This window comes from Ischnura elegans, chromosome 12 (genome assembly GCF_921293095.1).
Source record: "Ischnura elegans chromosome 12, ioIscEleg1.1, whole genome shotgun sequence".
NCBI classification, from domain to species: domain Eukaryota; kingdom Metazoa; phylum Arthropoda; class Insecta; order Odonata; family Coenagrionidae; genus Ischnura; species Ischnura elegans.
Window position 1 is genome coordinate 19641915 of NC_060257.1, and position 18105 is coordinate 19660019.

General features: G+C 36.2%; 1 protein-coding gene across 8 annotated transcripts in view; it reads right to left on the reverse strand.

The window, feature by feature from the left end:
• Positions 1-18105, reverse strand: part of LOC124169491 (nucleosome-remodeling factor subunit NURF301) — an 83702-nt gene that overhangs the window by 50138 nt on the left and 15459 nt on the right. For 7 of the 8 annotated variants that reach the window (XM_046548123.1, XM_046548119.1, XM_046548121.1 and 4 more), the window contains exons 9-21: positions 17796-17949; positions 15862-15942; positions 12733-12981; positions 11366-11422; positions 7667-7852; positions 7015-7236; positions 5270-5418; positions 4166-4310; positions 3245-3505; positions 2261-2382; positions 1622-1711; positions 980-1072; positions 197-346 (exon numbers count right to left, since the gene is read on the reverse strand). In XM_046548123.1, coding sequence (XP_046404079.1) covers positions 197-346; positions 980-1072; positions 1622-1711; positions 2261-2382; positions 3245-3505; positions 4166-4310; positions 5270-5418; positions 7015-7236; positions 7667-7852; positions 11366-11422; positions 12733-12981; positions 15862-15942; positions 17796-17949 — 1959 coding nt within the window. The remainder of the gene's footprint in view (positions 1-196; positions 347-979; positions 1073-1621; positions 1712-2260; positions 2383-3244; positions 3506-4165; positions 4311-5269; positions 5419-7014; positions 7237-7666; positions 7853-11365; positions 11423-12732; positions 12982-15861; positions 15943-17795; positions 17950-18105) is intronic. The other variant, XM_046548125.1, reaches the window with a different exon arrangement.

An 18105-nucleotide genomic window follows, 5' to 3' on the forward strand; every position in this document is an offset into this window, starting at 1 on the left:
GAGAGTGCAGGTTCTCGAGCACAATCTACCATTAACCTTAAGGCGAAGTACGTACAAATGTCGGAAACAAAGTGCACTGCTACCGGTGGAAATACGTAGATAGTTTTTGCCATTTCTTTCATTTAAAATAAAAAACTACTATTTTTGAAAGTCCACTAAAACCAATCAAACATTGAAAATTAGAAGGTATTTTTACCTGGCAATATGTTGAGTAACACGGATTTTTCTTGGCCATCTCATTCATCTTGCTCAGCTGAGTTTTTAATATTAACACCCTTCGATTTATCTGAGTGATCACTTCTTTAGAGAGACCGCCAGGGATGGCCCTCTGCACCGCCACAGGTTGCTGCAAAAGAAAGGAGCACTCATGTAATGCAAGGAATGTGGCCAAATGGTATTTTGTAGTAATACGCATAATGACTAAAGAATAACACTAAGTTTGTACAAAAATAAAGCAGCTGTGATAAAATCTGGATGTAACTGTGAAGAAGCAAGAATAGGGGAAGGAGTGAGACAAGGGTAAGTCTTGTTCCCTATAAAATTTAATGATTCGTTCAAGAAAGTCATCAATGAAATCACAGCAAAGGCTTCAAGAGTCAATATTCATGGGGAAAGAATGCATACGTTACCATTTGCTATTAATTGCAAACAACATAGCAGAGATACCAAGAAAGAGACAAATAAGAAGAAGATGAATATGGAAAGGACAATAGCCAGATATCAGATGAAATCAAAAAACAAGAAAACAAAGAAACAAGTCTACAGTGAAAGAAAGGAGACCAGGACAAAGATGTAACTAGGAAAACAAAGGCTAGAAGATGTGAAAGAGTTTTGCTATTTAGGAATAACCTTTTCATTATTATATTGGCTTATAACTTTAAATCCAAGCAGACTATTTATGCTGGTAAAAACCATTGAAGTCCAGCCTCAGAAAATACATTAAATGATTATCATGAATTTTATGAATAACATAACTTACGGTGGGATCCTTTTCGCTCCCCTCTTTTCCCTCAACATCCGCATTTCCACTTTCTTTTTCCTGCTTAGCCTTCAAAGCAGCAGCTTCTGCAAGCTGTGGGAAAATGAACAAACACAGAGTTAAAAATTGTTAAGCCATTTCAGCACGCCATTAAAATGATGAAAATTCAATAATGACAGAAATTACTAGGTCACTGAACAATTAAAAGAGTCCATAAACTAGGAGATACTATGATGATGGTATGAACATTTCTAACTCAGCAAATATTCCGTGAAACTGGTGTCTTTCTTTTATAAGGCAACATTCAAATCACTATGGTAAACAAAGTACTGCAGCGATTTCTGAGTTGATAACATGAATTTTCTTTAACTGCAATGCAACAATATTACCACTAACCACATTGATGCGAGGGATATGTTATGTAAAATGACAAAAATTATTTTGACCAACTTTTGTCACTTGACACTATATTTTATCCTTCAAAACAATCTTGCAATAATTTGTAACATAAACGAGGAGATAGGCAAATACTTTCCATTTCTTAAAATCCATTGAAAGACTAGAGAAATTATAATTCAAACCTCACAATAAACCCATTCAATTTCTACTGCATAGAATTCTTATGAGCTAAAACAAACTTACCCCTTTAGATAAAGCAAGTCTCCTCTCCTCTACCACCTTCAGCTGTGTTCTGCGTACCAACAACTCATCTATCTTACATTTTCTGGCAACCTGAAAGAAGAAAAGGTCCATATATATGACAAATAATAGTAAAAAAAATTCAATCACAAAGACAATTCAAGAAAAACATTTAAATGAATATATTTAAAAATAAAATATGTACATACTACTCAACTATGACGTCACTATGAAAGAAAGAATAAAAAACTTGAAAGATATCCAATTTTTTAAAATGAAGAGTGAGGTGATGGTATGGATTGAGAATAAAAATGCAATCATTCAACAATGACAAGGTGGGCTGCCTTAATATCTTTTAAGTTTAGTAATGACAAATGGTAGAATGTAGTTCAGAAATATTATTGGTTATAGCATGATACAACCACTTGAAGCAACACGGTAAATAAGCCCTTGAACAGTTATGTCCCACAGGGAGAGTTACTCAAAGCCCTGTATCATATTCAACAATATATCTACTCATATCTAAATAGGAGTATGTTAATCACCAAAAATACACTTGACTTGTTTTTTATTTAACCTGGCCCGACCCTAGTCCTAGAAATTTAGCCAAATACAACCAACATCAGCACATATAATACTTACTTTTGGATACAGCAGGCGTCCTGGAGCTATTAGAGCACGACTGACATCAAGATTGTCCAGTTTATCAACTGGAGGAAATACCTTGAGATTCTGTAAGGAGCTGGATAGTGGACTTTCGGAGGCTGGAAAAATAAAGCAAAAAGGAGCGAGATTATTGACAAATTTTTGGGCATTGACAATAAATTCTTACATGATAAATTTTAGGAATAAATTTTTTAGGGTATATCATACATTTTAATCATTTAATTCACAACAACATGCTTCCCCATTGCTAACATTAAATTAATCAATCAACAATTTAAAGTAAATTGTAAACTTTTTGAAAAATAATTTGATGCTAGCAAAAATGATGCTGGAAAAATAGAAAAAAACTTTACCAGAAAGCAATAATTATTCTTACAAACTCAAGTCACATGAATTTTTGGAAGCAACATGAGCAATATTCACAGTAATTAGATCAACTTAGATGTATTTTAATTAATTATGTTAAAAGCATCGCTGCTCTCCTAAGCAAGGGTACAGATACCAATTCAAGATGAAAAAAGATTTACAAGTGGTTCTTGAGTAACTCAGATTTTTATGAAGGTCTATTTGACAGTCCGAGAGTTCAGATAAGAGCATTATTTTTCGTGAGCTTCAAATTCCAAATCAACAGATTTTCATTGCATGTGTCTGTTTTGTTCATCTATGCACGATTATAATGTGCACTCACTGGCACTCAATCTACATGAAATGTTATTTTTTTATAAGTTAATAGCGATTTTATTCCATAGTTGATGATGAATTGGGAACTGTTAGATTATGCATGTTAGGCTTTTAGAGAACTTAGATCTAAAGTTATAGGTGACTTAATTATTTTTGTACAGGTTTTCAGGAACACATTTTAACTGAAATTAAGGATTACCTACTGTGTCAAATTTATAAACAAATAAACATTAAAACCAATGTAAAGATGCTACTAAAGAAAAACTTAAATATACGAACCTTTAACCACTTCCTCCTTTACAGGAGAGTCAAGGTCTACTTCTTTTTTCACAACAACTTCTCCCTCTTTCACTTCATCAGGTTTAACGTCATCAAGTGATTGAGGCTCAGTTTTAACTGTCGATTCAACCACTTCCTCCCCTTCCACAACCATATCACTTCCCTCCACAACTGTTGCAGCTTCTTCTTCTGCCCTGATTTTGTGTTTAAGCTTCCTGTACGTGTTTGGATCAACTGCTAAGACTTTCACACCTTTATCATCTGGAATGTAAACATGGATACTTTAGAGGTCACAGAACAAATCTCTCCACGATAAGTATTTTATCAATTGAACAACATGATCAGCATTAAAATATTTGTCTGCTGACTATGCACAGAGAGCAGTGATTAAACTGAATCAGGAGCATTTCACACACATTATTTGAGCATTTGAATAAGATAATGACAATAATAATTTTTATATTAATGTCCTTAGACTCACATCCACAAATTAATCTTCCAGCAGAACTTGGTTGCCAAAATTGTAACAGAAGTTGATAAATGAAAAAGATTGGAATATAGCAGACAGAAAAAGTAAATGCATATAATCGTGAATGCTGGTCAGAAAATACAATTTGTCAGAGGATTATGGTGACAACCTTAGTATTTGAAGATATTTAAAAATCCACAAATTCTTTACATGCATAAGAGGTTATCAGGGACAGTCAGCCATTCATTGAATAGGTTACACAAATAGCTAAATTTAAAAATATACAAACATCAAGAAAATCTGTCCATTCCAGGAAATGTTCACATAAAAGTGGACCGATTATTTGTGCGATTGAAGAGTTTACTTTTGAATGTGTTATTTGGAGTGGCTTTAAACACAGAAAAATATATGCAATCGGAAAAAAAATAATTTAATCATGGGAGTGACCTTACCTTTCACCTGAACCATCATTTGATGAGGACCACCAGAGTGACCAAGGAATTTGCAGTTGCTCATTTTAAGTCTCCTGGTAGCAGAGAGCCAAAGCCAACCCCATTGCCCATGTATCCTATATTCTTCACCTTTCTGCTTCCAAACCTATGTTTCAAAAGTAAAATCTCAAATGAAATGTCAGAATTATGGCAAAGACACCAAGCTGAGGAGAATAAAATGAATACCAAATCCAAATTGCTTCCACACACATACATTTGGCCACACTACGAAAATATTAAAACCATTGATTGATGAAACTCAACCTATGATACCTATAAGCAGCCATTAATTTCATTGAGAACTAGTGCATTTTCCTGAAAGAGTGATTTTAAAGGGGATGTAATAGATTCAGGTGAGTTTGATGGAATAACTGCAGTTTCGAGAGCTCCCAGGCAGTCCTGCAGCATCTTGTGTTTAAACATTTGGTAAATGAAATCAAAAATATTTTTTACTCAATTTTAGCCATTTTGTTTACATATAGATTGAAAACAGAGCCCTGTTCTTTGACTCTGTGTCGGAAGGTGTAACTTTGGTGGTGTATAACTTCATTGTAGTCACATATATAACAACATACTCCTCAATCAATTAGATTTGTAGCACTTTCAACATAGCGAGAAACTTTCTCTACTTTATCAGGACAAAAAATTTGAAAAAAAAAAGGTCATCCTTGAAACTGGCGAGTCTATCGCCACAGAAAAAAATACCTCTGCAAGAGTAAAACCATTATGTTAAATATTCATCAAAGAAGACATTAAAATTATTTCCATAAAAAGGCATGAGATGATCAATGCTGTATTTTTTAAACCTGCAGAATCTAGAAATTTTTTCCAATTTACAAAAAAATAAGTCAATATATTGTGAGCATTACAATCATGTGTGGAAACAGTTCTTTTGGGTTTCCCGCTAAGTGAGAGGATCCTTTTTATTCTCTCATTTTTCCCACTCATGGCAGGAAACCTAAGAGAACTTTAGCCACTAGACTTTTTTCCGTCAAACAAGGCTTGCAGCAGCTGCACATAGAGAGACTTGCATTGAGAAGCAAAGAAAGTAAAAGCATTACAAACCTGGTGTCTCAGCCCTAGTGTGTATTTCACGAAGTGATAAGTCATGCGATTTCGCTCTTCTTCCTCCTCTTTCTCCTTCTTGTCTTTCTTTTCTTGTCGCTTTCTCTCTTCTCTTTCAGATGCAGTCAGCCGCTGAAGTCGAATATGACCTTAAAACAAAAAATAACATGATTAGGAACCTTCTCATCCAACAATATCTTCTTATTCCTGATAAAAAATAACCATTTCCCTCAATATCTAATGCTGTATTTACCCATAGAAGCTGCACGCCTTTTTTCCGGCAATTTCAGAGAAAAAAATGGGTGTGCCAAGCTTACACAAATCCTGCAAATTTTGATGTAAGCCGCATTCCATTTTCCCTCAAATTCTTATCGTTTATTTCTCCAGAGTTTAACATTGAGACTAAGAAACCTTCGCAGGAATTACATTTCTTACATTATTTAACTATATTAATCATGGCAACGTAAATTTATTGATTGAGCAACAAATCACGAGTTCCTATATTAGACCGCACCCAAAAAGCGTCAGCAAGTTTTTTTTTTCTCACGAGCCGGCCCAAAAATGGGGGTGCGCGGAATACACAAGGGCACGGCTTACATGAGTAAATAAATGGTAACAAATAGATTTAACAGATACGAAAAATTACTGTAAGTTCCTTTAACAGGTCTACTGCTGCTTGACTCACTTGAGGGTAACACTTAAAACTTGCCTCGAGCAATCGAACATTATTTTCCCTTCTTTTTTCGGAGGTTGGCATTTAGCAAAATGAAAAGTACGACACACCGTATTTCTCCGAATATAGTCCTCCCCCACCCAAATTTGAGTCTTCAGTTTCAGGAAAAGTTAAAAAAAAAAAAAATGCGTTTGAATATAGTCCCCCCCCTTTACTTTTACCACAGGCATTTTTGGAAAAAAAGGGGGGACCATATTCAGACATATACGGTATATCATTTGGTAAGTGTATTAAGGCCGTTTTACACGGGCACGGAATTGTACAGGTTAGAGCTGCATTGATTTATAAAATGACGTGGAATTGCGCGAATGCATGAACGAAAATAGAACAGGGGCTATTTTGCCGTCTCGCAAGTGTTCTAGCAATTCACCGCTTCACACGACGCAATTTTGATTGCGCCTTTGCACGTATGTCTGATTGCACAATGACGTGCCCTGTGTAAAAGGGCCTTTACAGAGATGGCAACCTATGTGGTGCAACTGGAAGGTAGGTGTGACCAGAATTTGTCAGACTCGATGGGGCCATGCAAAATGGCCAACCATCAACAACTCACCCAACCACTTGTAACCGGACCAAATGTATGAATGCTATTGTGTATATTAAGAATAAATTCAGTGTGTTACACAAACTCAACGCTTTGGTTCTGTCAGGTTACTGTTTCACAACTTGCATTGAAAAATGTTTGATAACTTTGATTGAAAAATATTGGCCAGAGGGCTCTGCCAGATACTAGCCCAGGTGGTTACAGATTAATCGTTCTTAAGGCACTCCACTGGGAGGGCCTCCAGTGCGCTCCCTTGCTGCAGTGGGCCACGACGGTGGATGCCGCATGTTTATTCACTTCCCTTATACCTACTCCCTTTATCAGATGGCCATTAGGTCGTATGACCCAAAGGTGCAACTTGCAGTTTCAGTGATACTATCTTTTCAATTAATTATGAAAATTATCACATCAGTGAAAGTAAAATTCACTTTACAAGTAATAACAGTCAATAACAATAATTATACATACCAAGAGCTTCATGCCAAACTGAGGAGAATACAACTGGTTTGATGCAAGTCTGCAAAACAACAAGAGCTCTTGAAAAATCCCTTGGTGCAGATGATGCTGACACTGATGTAACCCAAGGTCGGCGAAGAAGTGGCCAATTAACATGAAGAAATGGAGCCTGGAGAGCTTGTTCTAGAGCCAACAAAGTCTGTCGCAGAGCCGCTACTAATGCAGTTCTTGAACCTAAAAAGTAGATTTCAGTTTAGTTCCCATTCACACTCAAATCAACAGAGACAGCTGAAATAGGTCAGAGCAGGATCCTGGTAAACACAATGATTCTATCCATGCTTGCACCAAAAGTACTGATAAAGCAGTGCGGTTAACATCAATTAGTTTAAAAGATTCCATTTCTCAATCTAATGAACTAGGCAGCAATAAGAACCTTGAGAAACAACAAAAAAAAGAATACTAATAAAAAAATATGAATTCAACAATAAATGAATTTTTAAAGCAACTGGAGGTCCTTCTATTAAAGATAGAAAAAATTAGTACACATAACTGGGACCAAAATATCCTTAATGTATAGGAAACAAAAAAAAAAAAAGTTTCCTTCAAAATTTTTGGAAATCAAATGCATTTAAAATGATAAAAGGAATATTAAATATATACTAACCATAAAGGGTTCCAAGCCACTTAAATTCAGATGCAGATGTCAAAGAAAATTTGTGTGATAAGTGGCGTTTCTTGTCTCTCTCTTCATTGCGCTGTGGCTTGTTCAAGGATGCTCCTGGATTGACTGCGTACTGATTTACATAAAGTCGACATCCAAGTCCACTAACACTAATTCCAGGGCCACTTCCTACAAAACATTATCACAATACATCAATTTTAATGTAGAAAAATTCACAATACCAGCAATACAACATTTAAAAGCTAATAACAAAATAAACGTGAGTTTAAACTAAGGTATATATCAATAGAACCAATAGCCACTGGAGGTAAGAGGCACCAATAACATTCATTTAATATAATATGGAGTTAAGCAACTTATACACACAAAAATGCATTACTCCTGGGAGAAATATATGCAGGACATATTCAACCAACTTATTATGATTATGTATTTATCGCATATTTACAAATTGTTGTTATTAGTCACAAATGCCATAATTTTCTTTCTGAAAAACCTGACTCTTATTCTTACATATAAAAAAGTATTCTCGTAATTGAGGCATTCTAACAGTAACATTAAAAATATTTTCCCAGATAAAGGGTTTGAAACAATGGTGCAGTTTCAATTTCAGTACTTCATAGGAAAAGATAGGGTAGCAGAGATTTTTCAGGGAGTGCTCGATCACTGCTTGACTGCCTTGAGGAGGGTACTTCAAGTGTAGCACTCCATCAGTCGGATAGGATGTTAATCTCTGGTCCCTTGACACCTTTTGTTATTAGTAGGCTTCTGTTGACGCTGGATTTCTCACTTGTCGAGTGACTAAGGGTGCATATTCTCAAATTTATTAATTAATCAAAACAACGGTCTGACACACAAATTTGACAAATTAAAAACATACACTTTAAGTTTATGAAGATGAAGAGGTAGAAGATGTCTACCAAGATATAGCGGAAGTTATCAAGCAGGTAAGAGGGGAAGAAAATCTTATTATTTTAGGTGACTGGAACGCCGTCGTCGGCGAAGGTCAAGATGGAATAATAACTGGGAAATATGGGTTAGGTAACCGAAATGAAAGAGGAGAAAGGCTACTTGAATTCTGCACGGAGCACAGACTAGTGGTTACCAACACTTTATTCAAAAATCCCCTGCGAAGAAGATACACGTGGAAGATGCCAGGAGACCTTAGAAGATTCCAAATCGACTACATTCTAGTGAAACAAAGATTCAGGAACCAGGTGAAGGACTGCAAAAGTTATCCAGGGGCAGATGTTGATAGTGACCATAATTTAGTTATGATGAAATGCCACCTTAAATTTAAAAAGTTGAAGAAAGCCGTGAAAAACATATGGCAGGTTGAAAAATTGAGGGAGGTTCAGCATCAACTGGCTTTTAAAGAGGCTGTAGAAAATAAAATAGGAGAGGATACGACCAACAAACCAATGGAAGAGAGCTGGAAAACCATTAGAAGTGGGCTGCAGGCAGCAGCTGAGGAAGTTCTTGGTAAAAGAAGAGTCGTTATGAAAAAACCATGGATCACGCAGGAAGTATTAGATCTCATCGAAGAAAGAAGAAAATACAAGGCTGCCAAAACAGAGGAAGGACAGAATCGTTACAAGAGAATAAGGAATGAAATATGTCGTAAAGCGCAGAAGGCTAGAGAAATGTGGATGAAAAGTATTTGTGAAGACGTGCAAAACAATCTTAAGCACGGAAAAGTAGAGGCCGCCTATAGGATAGTGAGGAACCACTTTAAGGAAAGGGGCGTAAGATGTAATACCCTTAGGGACAAAAACAGAGAACTAATGATTGAAAACGAAGAAAAAGGGAAGAGATGGAAGGAATATCTGGAAGATGTGTACAATGGAAGCAGCCTCAGAAGGAATGCTATCGAAAACGAGAGGGAAGTGGATGCCGATGACATGGGAGCCCCAATTTTAAGATCGGAATTTGATGCGGCTGTAAGAGACCTCAGGATAAATAAAGCGTCTGGCATTGATGACATTCCTGCAGAACTAATTAAAAATTCAGGAGAGAAGACGTTGAACCAGCTATACAAAATCATAGGTGAAATGTATTCGACAGGTGAGATACCAGAGGGCTTTGAGAGGAACATTATAATCCCTATCCCTAAGAAGAAAAGAGCGGAGAACTGCGAAGATTTTAGGACCATTAGCCTGACTACACATGCGTCGAAGATACTGACAAGGATCATCTATAGAAGAATAGAACGAAAAGCAGAAGAGTACTTGGATGAGGACCAATTTGGATTCAGAAAAAACAAAGGCACAAGAGAAGCAATATTGGCCCTAAGACTGCTCATAGAGAAGAGAATGGAAAAGAACAAGCCAACATTCATTGCGTTTGTGGACTTAGAGAAAGCATTTGACAACGTGGATTGGAGCACAATGCTCGGAATCCTAAAGGAAATCGGGGTTCTTTATAATGACAGAAGAATCATCCACAGTTTATACAAAAACCAAGTAGCCGTGATAAAATCAGGGCCCAGCTGTGAAGAAGCAAGAATTAGGAAAGGAGTGCGACAAGGCTGTACATTGTCACCCGTAATTTTCAACGTTTACATTGAGAAAGCCATTAATGAAATCAAAGAAAATGCATTGGGAGTGAATATTCATGGAGAAAAAATTAGCATGCTAAGATTTGCCGATGACATAGCCGTTATAGCAGAAACAGAGACGGATTTGAAAAATATTCTAGTTAATATGGATAGGGTAATGGGTAGATATCAACTGAAAATAAGCACAACGAAAACAAAGATCTTAGTATGCAGCAGAAGAGAAGAAGTCAAGACTAACATTAAAATAGGGAAGCAAAAACTGATAGAGGTGGATGAATTCTGTTATTTGGGAAGCAAGATAACTAGTGACGGGAGAAGTAAGAAAGAAATTATCAGCAGAATAGCCCAGGCGAAGAGAGCATTCCACCAAAAGAGAGACCTGCTTACAGCAGGAAACTAAAGCATGGAAGTAAAGAAACAATTTATAAGGTCCTACATCTGGAGTATGCTCCTATACGGAAGTGAGGCATGGACAATGACCGCAGCGGAGAAAGCAAGGATAGAGGCCTTAGAAATGTGATGCTACAGAAGAATGATGAAAATCAAATGGATCGACAGAGTTAGTAACAAAGAAGTCCTAAGAAGAGTAGGAGAGAAGAGAAGCCTCATTAAAACCTTAATAAGAAGACGGAACAACCTTATAGGCCACATCCTGAGACATGATGGCCTGATGAAGACAATCGTCGAAGGACAAGTGGAAGGTAAGAATGGAAAAGGAAGACCTCGAACAAAATATATGGAACAAGTGAAGAGAGATGTGAAAGAGAAGAAATACGTAGGTGTGAAAAGATTAGCTGAAAGGAGAATAGAGTGGAGAGCTGCGTCAAACCAATCCTAGGATTGTTGACCAATGATGATGATGATGAACTTTAAGTAATTCGGTTTCCGCTTAAATCACATTCAAAACTGCACCATTCTTTTATGATAATCCTGTTCAGTTCAGAATTTTTTTAACCAAAATCTCTGGAAGAAAAGTTATGAGGATGATAAACTTAATACCAAATACTTACAGCATATATGAGGCACACCATATAGCTACAATGCGTGTTTTAATTCATTTAAACCATATTAATTCATGAAAAAACTCAAATTAATAAATGTAAGCAAAGAAAATCGAGACATACCTGAATTACTACTGGGTATTGCTCCACTCTCCATTCCCAGCTTGAAGAGATAGGTTCCTGAAATTACAATGTAAAGGCAAATGTTACAAACTACATATAAGCCCTGTTCCAAAGCCTTTAAGTTAGTTTGAGTGCCTCAGTAAAGGTAAAAAGAATTTGATGAAACTTTGGTCACATATTCTTTGCAAGACGCACTTTCAATGATCCCAAGAGGTTTCAAGTGCCGTTTTTGAGTGATTTGAAGGTAAAATTAGGATAATTTAACATGGGCTCTTAAATGGTTAAAGAATTGAGAAATATGTTTATAATAGGATGCAAAATTCTAGACTTCAATTGCTAGTTGTATAATCTAAATTATGGATACCTGAGAATCCACCAGATGGCTTTTAATGAAATACGAATGTTGAAAGTAGCAGCACCATAATTTAAATTATATTTCAATGCTGGAATTCAAATTTTTTTCCACCATGGTGTTTTTTTAGAACAGGAGTGAACCTTTTTTTTTGGACCAATATATTTTTCATACCTTACCATGGGTTCTGAATCATTCATAATGTAAAATAGGGCAACACATGATTGCTTACATTTCAACATAACGTGGGAATTCCAAAGATAGGGTTATAAAAATTACATAATTTAGTGGAGTTCATGTTTTACAATAGTTAGAGTTAGTTAAATCTACTTCAAAAGCATTTTCAAATGAATTATCTCACAAATAACATCCAATAAAATGTTTTAAACTATTCTGTAAAGGCTAATCATAATCATAATTTATTCAACATTAAACATAATACAATGTAATAGTCTTCGTCAAAGAAAAACTAAATCTAGAATATACAATTTAGAGTATTGCTCTCCAGAAATTCATTGAGTGAATAAAAAGCTTGAGTCACTATCCACGAGTGAAGAACACCTTTAAACTTTCTTAAAGTACAATTTCTTGCCTCTTGAGGTAAGTGGTTGAACATGCAAAGTTTAACATGGTCAAAAGAATTTTTTGTAGTTGACAGCCTACAGTGGGGCTGTAACAGATTATGTTTGAGCCTTGCGTTGTAATGGTGGACATCAGCACCAGTTTTATGGCTGTCAATATTCACTTTTACATTTATTAAACATTTAAATATATATAGACCGTACAATGTCATAATCCCTTGCTGCCTGAATAGTGGTTTGCAGTGTTCCCTTACGTTAGAATTGGTAAGATAATAAGGTAATGATGGTTGAAAAACCAAAGCAAATGTTTCGATATTATGAAGTGCCAATTTTTCAGTCCTGATGTCTTAGAATCATCAAGAGTTCACTATGTGTACCCGAACACTAAACTAAACCAAACTAAAACACTTTGCTGGACTACTACTAAAACTCACCTGAAGCTATCTGTTGTGCTTTCAATCGAGTCATTCTAGTAAGTGCCTCAGATCCTTCAGAATCAGGAGTTGGAGAAGCAGGAGGTGGTAAACCATGGATTGTGCCAGAGGTAGGGACACCAGACATAGATGATGATGGACGCCTTTTGAGGTCATCCATGCTGAAGGTACGTGGAGTCAACGAACCTGTTTTAGATCGAGTCACGATCATAGTAGCCTTCTTCTTCTTTCTACCAGCACCAGCAGCATCTGCAACATAATAATAATAAGAACTCAATATAAGTTTGCCAGACTTGGTGGCGGTGGGATAGAGCCCTCACCTGCCAAACAAGAGGTTGCAGGCTCAAGTCCCACCTGGGTAGGTTTCCCTATCTAGGGCATGGTTGTTTGTGTACGTGTAATGGTTAAATATCTTGAATACCCCGAAATAAAATGGCCAATATGAGCTATATTTTGTGATTTGGGAGTAAAATAAGAATCATCGCTAATTGTGGAGGCTGCTCATGGCCTAGGCCACGGTGCAAGTTACACTTTATAATATTATCCACTATGGCAACTTTAATATTCATATTTTTGATAAATGGAAATCGGGGAATTTTTCAACAGTCATCCATTTGTAGAGTCTTTCACTCAACATTATAAAAAGAGCATTGCCAAGAGAGATGGATGGGCAAAAAACTGAAATTTTGGCGTCATCAGTTAAATAAAAAGGTTTCCTCAACCCAATGAAGAAAAACAAAGAGACTCTTCAGTTAACATGCAAAAAAGGAACAGTAAGTCCTCAACATAAGAACAAGACATGTTCCAAAACCTTCTCTGTTAGCTGAATTTCTTTGTAAGTTGAAAAACCTGAGCAAGGCAACAAAAATCGTAGTTATCCTACAGAATGCAACAGAATGAAACACTGCAAAATGATTTTTCGTTAACTCAATATGGTGATGAATTGATCTGATTGACTTCGTGGCTGATAAAATTTCCCTGCCAGGAGGAAGGAAAAATGCGTGACATGGTGAACAGATCCAGACTTTACTATGGTTTAATTGATGCTCGTTTAGACTGCTAAAAAACCAAGTTCCTCTACGTCAAACGGCATTGCATTGGCCCATCTCAAAGGCACTTAATTTGAAATTTTGGGCACGCTTCAATTTTTTGTATGTTTGTATTTCTGAAAGTTCATAAGCAGAGGACATACTGTACCAAGAAATATAATAACATCAGAAGCAAAACAAAACAGAAATTCAATTGAAGTGCTCATAACATTAGGTAACATTCTGTAACTCAAAATGCAACAACTTGTATCACACAGGAACGAACACAAGGAAGAAAATATATTTTTTTGGAACATACTGAAGTAGTCTTCTCACGCTCACCATTTAAGCCAAACATCATGCTTATTTTTTACATGACCTACTGCAAGCAACCTTGATTGATATCCTTGTTGATAAACAGACCTAGCAGCAGCTCAAGAGTTTCATTATTAAAAATAAATCTTTCATTCATTATTCATTATTCTGCCAAATTTACCCATAATCTTAAACTATCATTCAACCTAACAAAAAACGTTTTAATAATAGGAAACGTAATAAAGATACACTGTTGTATGTTCCTAAGAGGTTTTAATAACCGACCCAGGTTTCGACAATACACTATGTCATTTTCAAGGTCGTTTCCAGCACGTAGTGCATTGTCGAAACCTGGGTCGGTTATTAAAACTTCTGAGGAACATACAACAGTGTATCTTTATTATGTCGATACCTCCACCGCATAAACACTCAACAATCGCCCACCGAATCAAATCTGCTCATCTAGATAGCCCTTATAGTACTAGATGAGCGGATTCTATTCGATGGGTGATTGTTGAGCATTTATGCAGTGGTGGTATCGACGTTTCCTGTCACCAAGTTCCACCAAATATCGCCGTCCAGCCTTAAGTTTGAATAATAGTCTGACAAATACAAATAGGGATCAACAAATGCCTATGGTGACTGCTTCACATGATAGACACGACAAATGCCATGGAAATGCTATAATATAAACTTCAACATCATCGCCAAGGAAATGAGTACCTATCACTTATATACTATGAAGACAGAGCACAAATTCAGTGCCTGAGTATTAAATTGCAGAGTCATGGCTACGTTCATAATCAAATTTCTCAACTTGTACAAATTCCTCCTTCAAATGAGTTTTATTTATGTTCAGACCATAAAGTATGAGCAAGCCAGAGTGCAAACTAAACAGGCTAAGATGCCTGCTGTGTTAACAATCAGGTTATCATGAGAGATTGACCATTACCCTAAACCATGAAACTTCAGTTTTTTTTAGTTAGTTAATATGGTATGTCAATGAAAAGGTAAAAAGAAGAGCAGCATACACATTTCTACCTCTGAAAAATAAACACAACTTTTGTGATATGGCAAATTAACATTTTTTGTAGGATACAGGGGTAAACCTACATGGATACTCATGCATTGAAACTTTATTCACTAAGTAAATGAAGTGCTTTGATGCATTGTAAAAGAAAAAAACACGAAAAAATAAGAATGGGTTAAATATGGAAGCATTTAAAATACTGCTCAAACAAACAATTAAATTACAACAACTCATGTAGCAACAAACTACAACAACACTGATTTAGCATCATTTATGTTTAAGAAGAGTTTAAGACAATAAGACACTATTCACATGTTCATCTTTCCTTTTCTGGCACCATTTAATGAAGTATCAATCAAGCTTAGCAAACCATTGCTTTCTGTTCAAACGGAAAATGAAAATTTATCCCATTCTTTTTTCCTATCCATTCTGATGTTTTGTGCATCCGCGGCATTTAACAGGGTGGGAAAGAGATGGAAAAAGGAACACGTGAATGGCGACTTAGGCCCAAAAAGTCAAACAAATGGAGATATAAAAGACTTTTAGGGATGAAACAATAGTAGAACATTAAGTCTTCGAATAAAAGTACAACCTCAAAATTCCATTCACAGTTTTACTATAGCGACAAACTTGTTAAATTTGCTTCCACACCAAATATTGAGGTACGATGCAGCACAGACTGGCTGAATACGGGTGAGATACTGTGAAAAAGCTAATGAAAGCAAGCAACCAGGCAAGAAGCATAAATCAGCTCACCTCCTTTCTCTTGCTCAGTGGCCCCTTGGCCTTCCCTTGAGTCTGGGGTTGCACCCACAGATGTTTCATTTTCATCATTCCCTAACACAGAGAGGAAGGTGCGACAAACGTATCACAGTCAGAACGATCACAGACCATGTGACACTTAGAGCATACTTGCTTACAAACTCACATGCAAGACAACACGAAAGAAGGGAACACTGCCACAAGTATGTGATGATTGTAACATGGAGAGTAAAAGGGAATCACATGGAAAGTATAAGTCTTTTTCCAGAAAAAAAGATTAGAACAAGGATTCGTGATTCACTTTCAGTGATTCTTACAAAAACACTTGACACCAGTTTTGATGGGAAATAACATTTATAAGAAGAGGAAAACCATGGTGCCTAAAGGTGAAGGTTCTTTGACATAAGAGTATCAATTAATACACACACTATGGCATGGTATTTAATGGAGATGACTGACAGCTGGGTCATTTGTGCCATACGAGAAGGGCGGAGAGAAAAGCAGCATCGGCATAAGCCTGCTCTTAACGAAATCACCAATACGAACACCATTTAACATCCCATCTGTCGAAAGGAGGGATGCACTTGAAGTGCCCTCCACTAAGCATTGTATAATTAATCAGGTAAGTTATTAGTAGTAAACAGTTTGGTAGGGGAGGATGAGATGGCTGGTAAGGAAGGGTACTAGACAGAATTTAATGGGCAGGGAGATTTTCCGATGGATCACATAATAATCCACTTTCCAGTCAATCAAACTTCTATTAATTGCCCCTCTACCAAAATAATTTTCAATGAATAACCAAACACAACAACTGGCATAAATGCAAGAGAAGGGGCCACAAGAATTTGAGAAAAGAAAAAACTACTGAGAGGTAATTGACAAAAATTTGGAAATATTTTTTATACATAGCGTACCTAACTTCGATATACATTAACTCAGTTAAAAAATTAAAGAATGGATAAAATTTAATTTTAAAAGCTACTTGTAATGCAAAGATGTTGTTCTCTCTATAAAAAATACAATGAAATGCATCAATTAAATATTTTACCCGTTACGAGATGAAGAAGACGACCGTTTTGCTGTTGTCATAGTTTTTTGCGTGTTCTTCCTCATTCTTTTGAATCTAAACGTTTACGTTTAAACAATGTTTAATGATACATTGTTGTAGTTGAATAAACAATGAGTAAATTGACATTTGACACAACCGTATGAAGCTTCGACAGAATTTCATACAAATTTTTTCAAAGTTCAGCGTTCTACCTTTACTGCGCTGATAGAAGGCCTTTCCTTTCGAGAAAGAGTAAAATCAAAAATTTATATTCTACTCTATGCTTTTTGTGTGAGGCCCAGTTTCAAACTCCAAATACAGTCTTTAACATATAGAGTGGAGCATGATTAACTGCTAACCACTACTGAAGCAATTTAGTGAATTCATCTTCATCATCTACTGTTAACTACAGCATAATTTACTGAAGGCTGAAATGTTTAAGGTTTTTTAATTTTGGCCAAAGATGAATACAGAAATGCTGTATTGCACACTGAGAATGGGACCAAGCTCCAGCATGTACATGTTTTCAACAATGCCAAGAAATAGAAACACGACAGTAAAAGAATAAAAAAAAAACATTGGTTTACTTAAAGAAATTTTAATTATTCTTACACTAATCCTTGGGAGCTTGAAGTATAATATCCTAAAATAGTTCTACTCAGGTGTAAACAATGAAGTCCAAATGATCAATGCCACCACATACTGACATGTATAAACATAAAACGAAGCCCATGAAGATTAGAAAAAAACAATCATTTCCCTCATCATTGACATTGAAATTAGCACAAAAACTAGAAGGCTAGAGCATATATCACAAAGTAATAGTACAAGGGTCATCATCAAGTTTTCCACGAAACCTGATGTATTGATGGGTACGTACCTCCAGCGGCAGCTGAATTGGGGTCAGATGAAGATGCAGTGTTGCCGTCATCATCATCTCCATCATCGTCTTCATCAGCATCTTCCTTTTCCTCCTCATCATCTTCCATTGCTTCATTCTCTGCTGCCTCCTCTTCCTGTTTTTGTCCATTGTCCTGAAATGGATACACAAGACCAATGAGAATTTTTCCAAAATGAAGGCCTCAAATAAAGCTAGCACATGAAAGAAATGCATGGATCACAAAATTTCTAGCAACGGGAACTTTCAATAATAAGCTACCGATAAAATTCGGTCACAATTAAACTCAGTG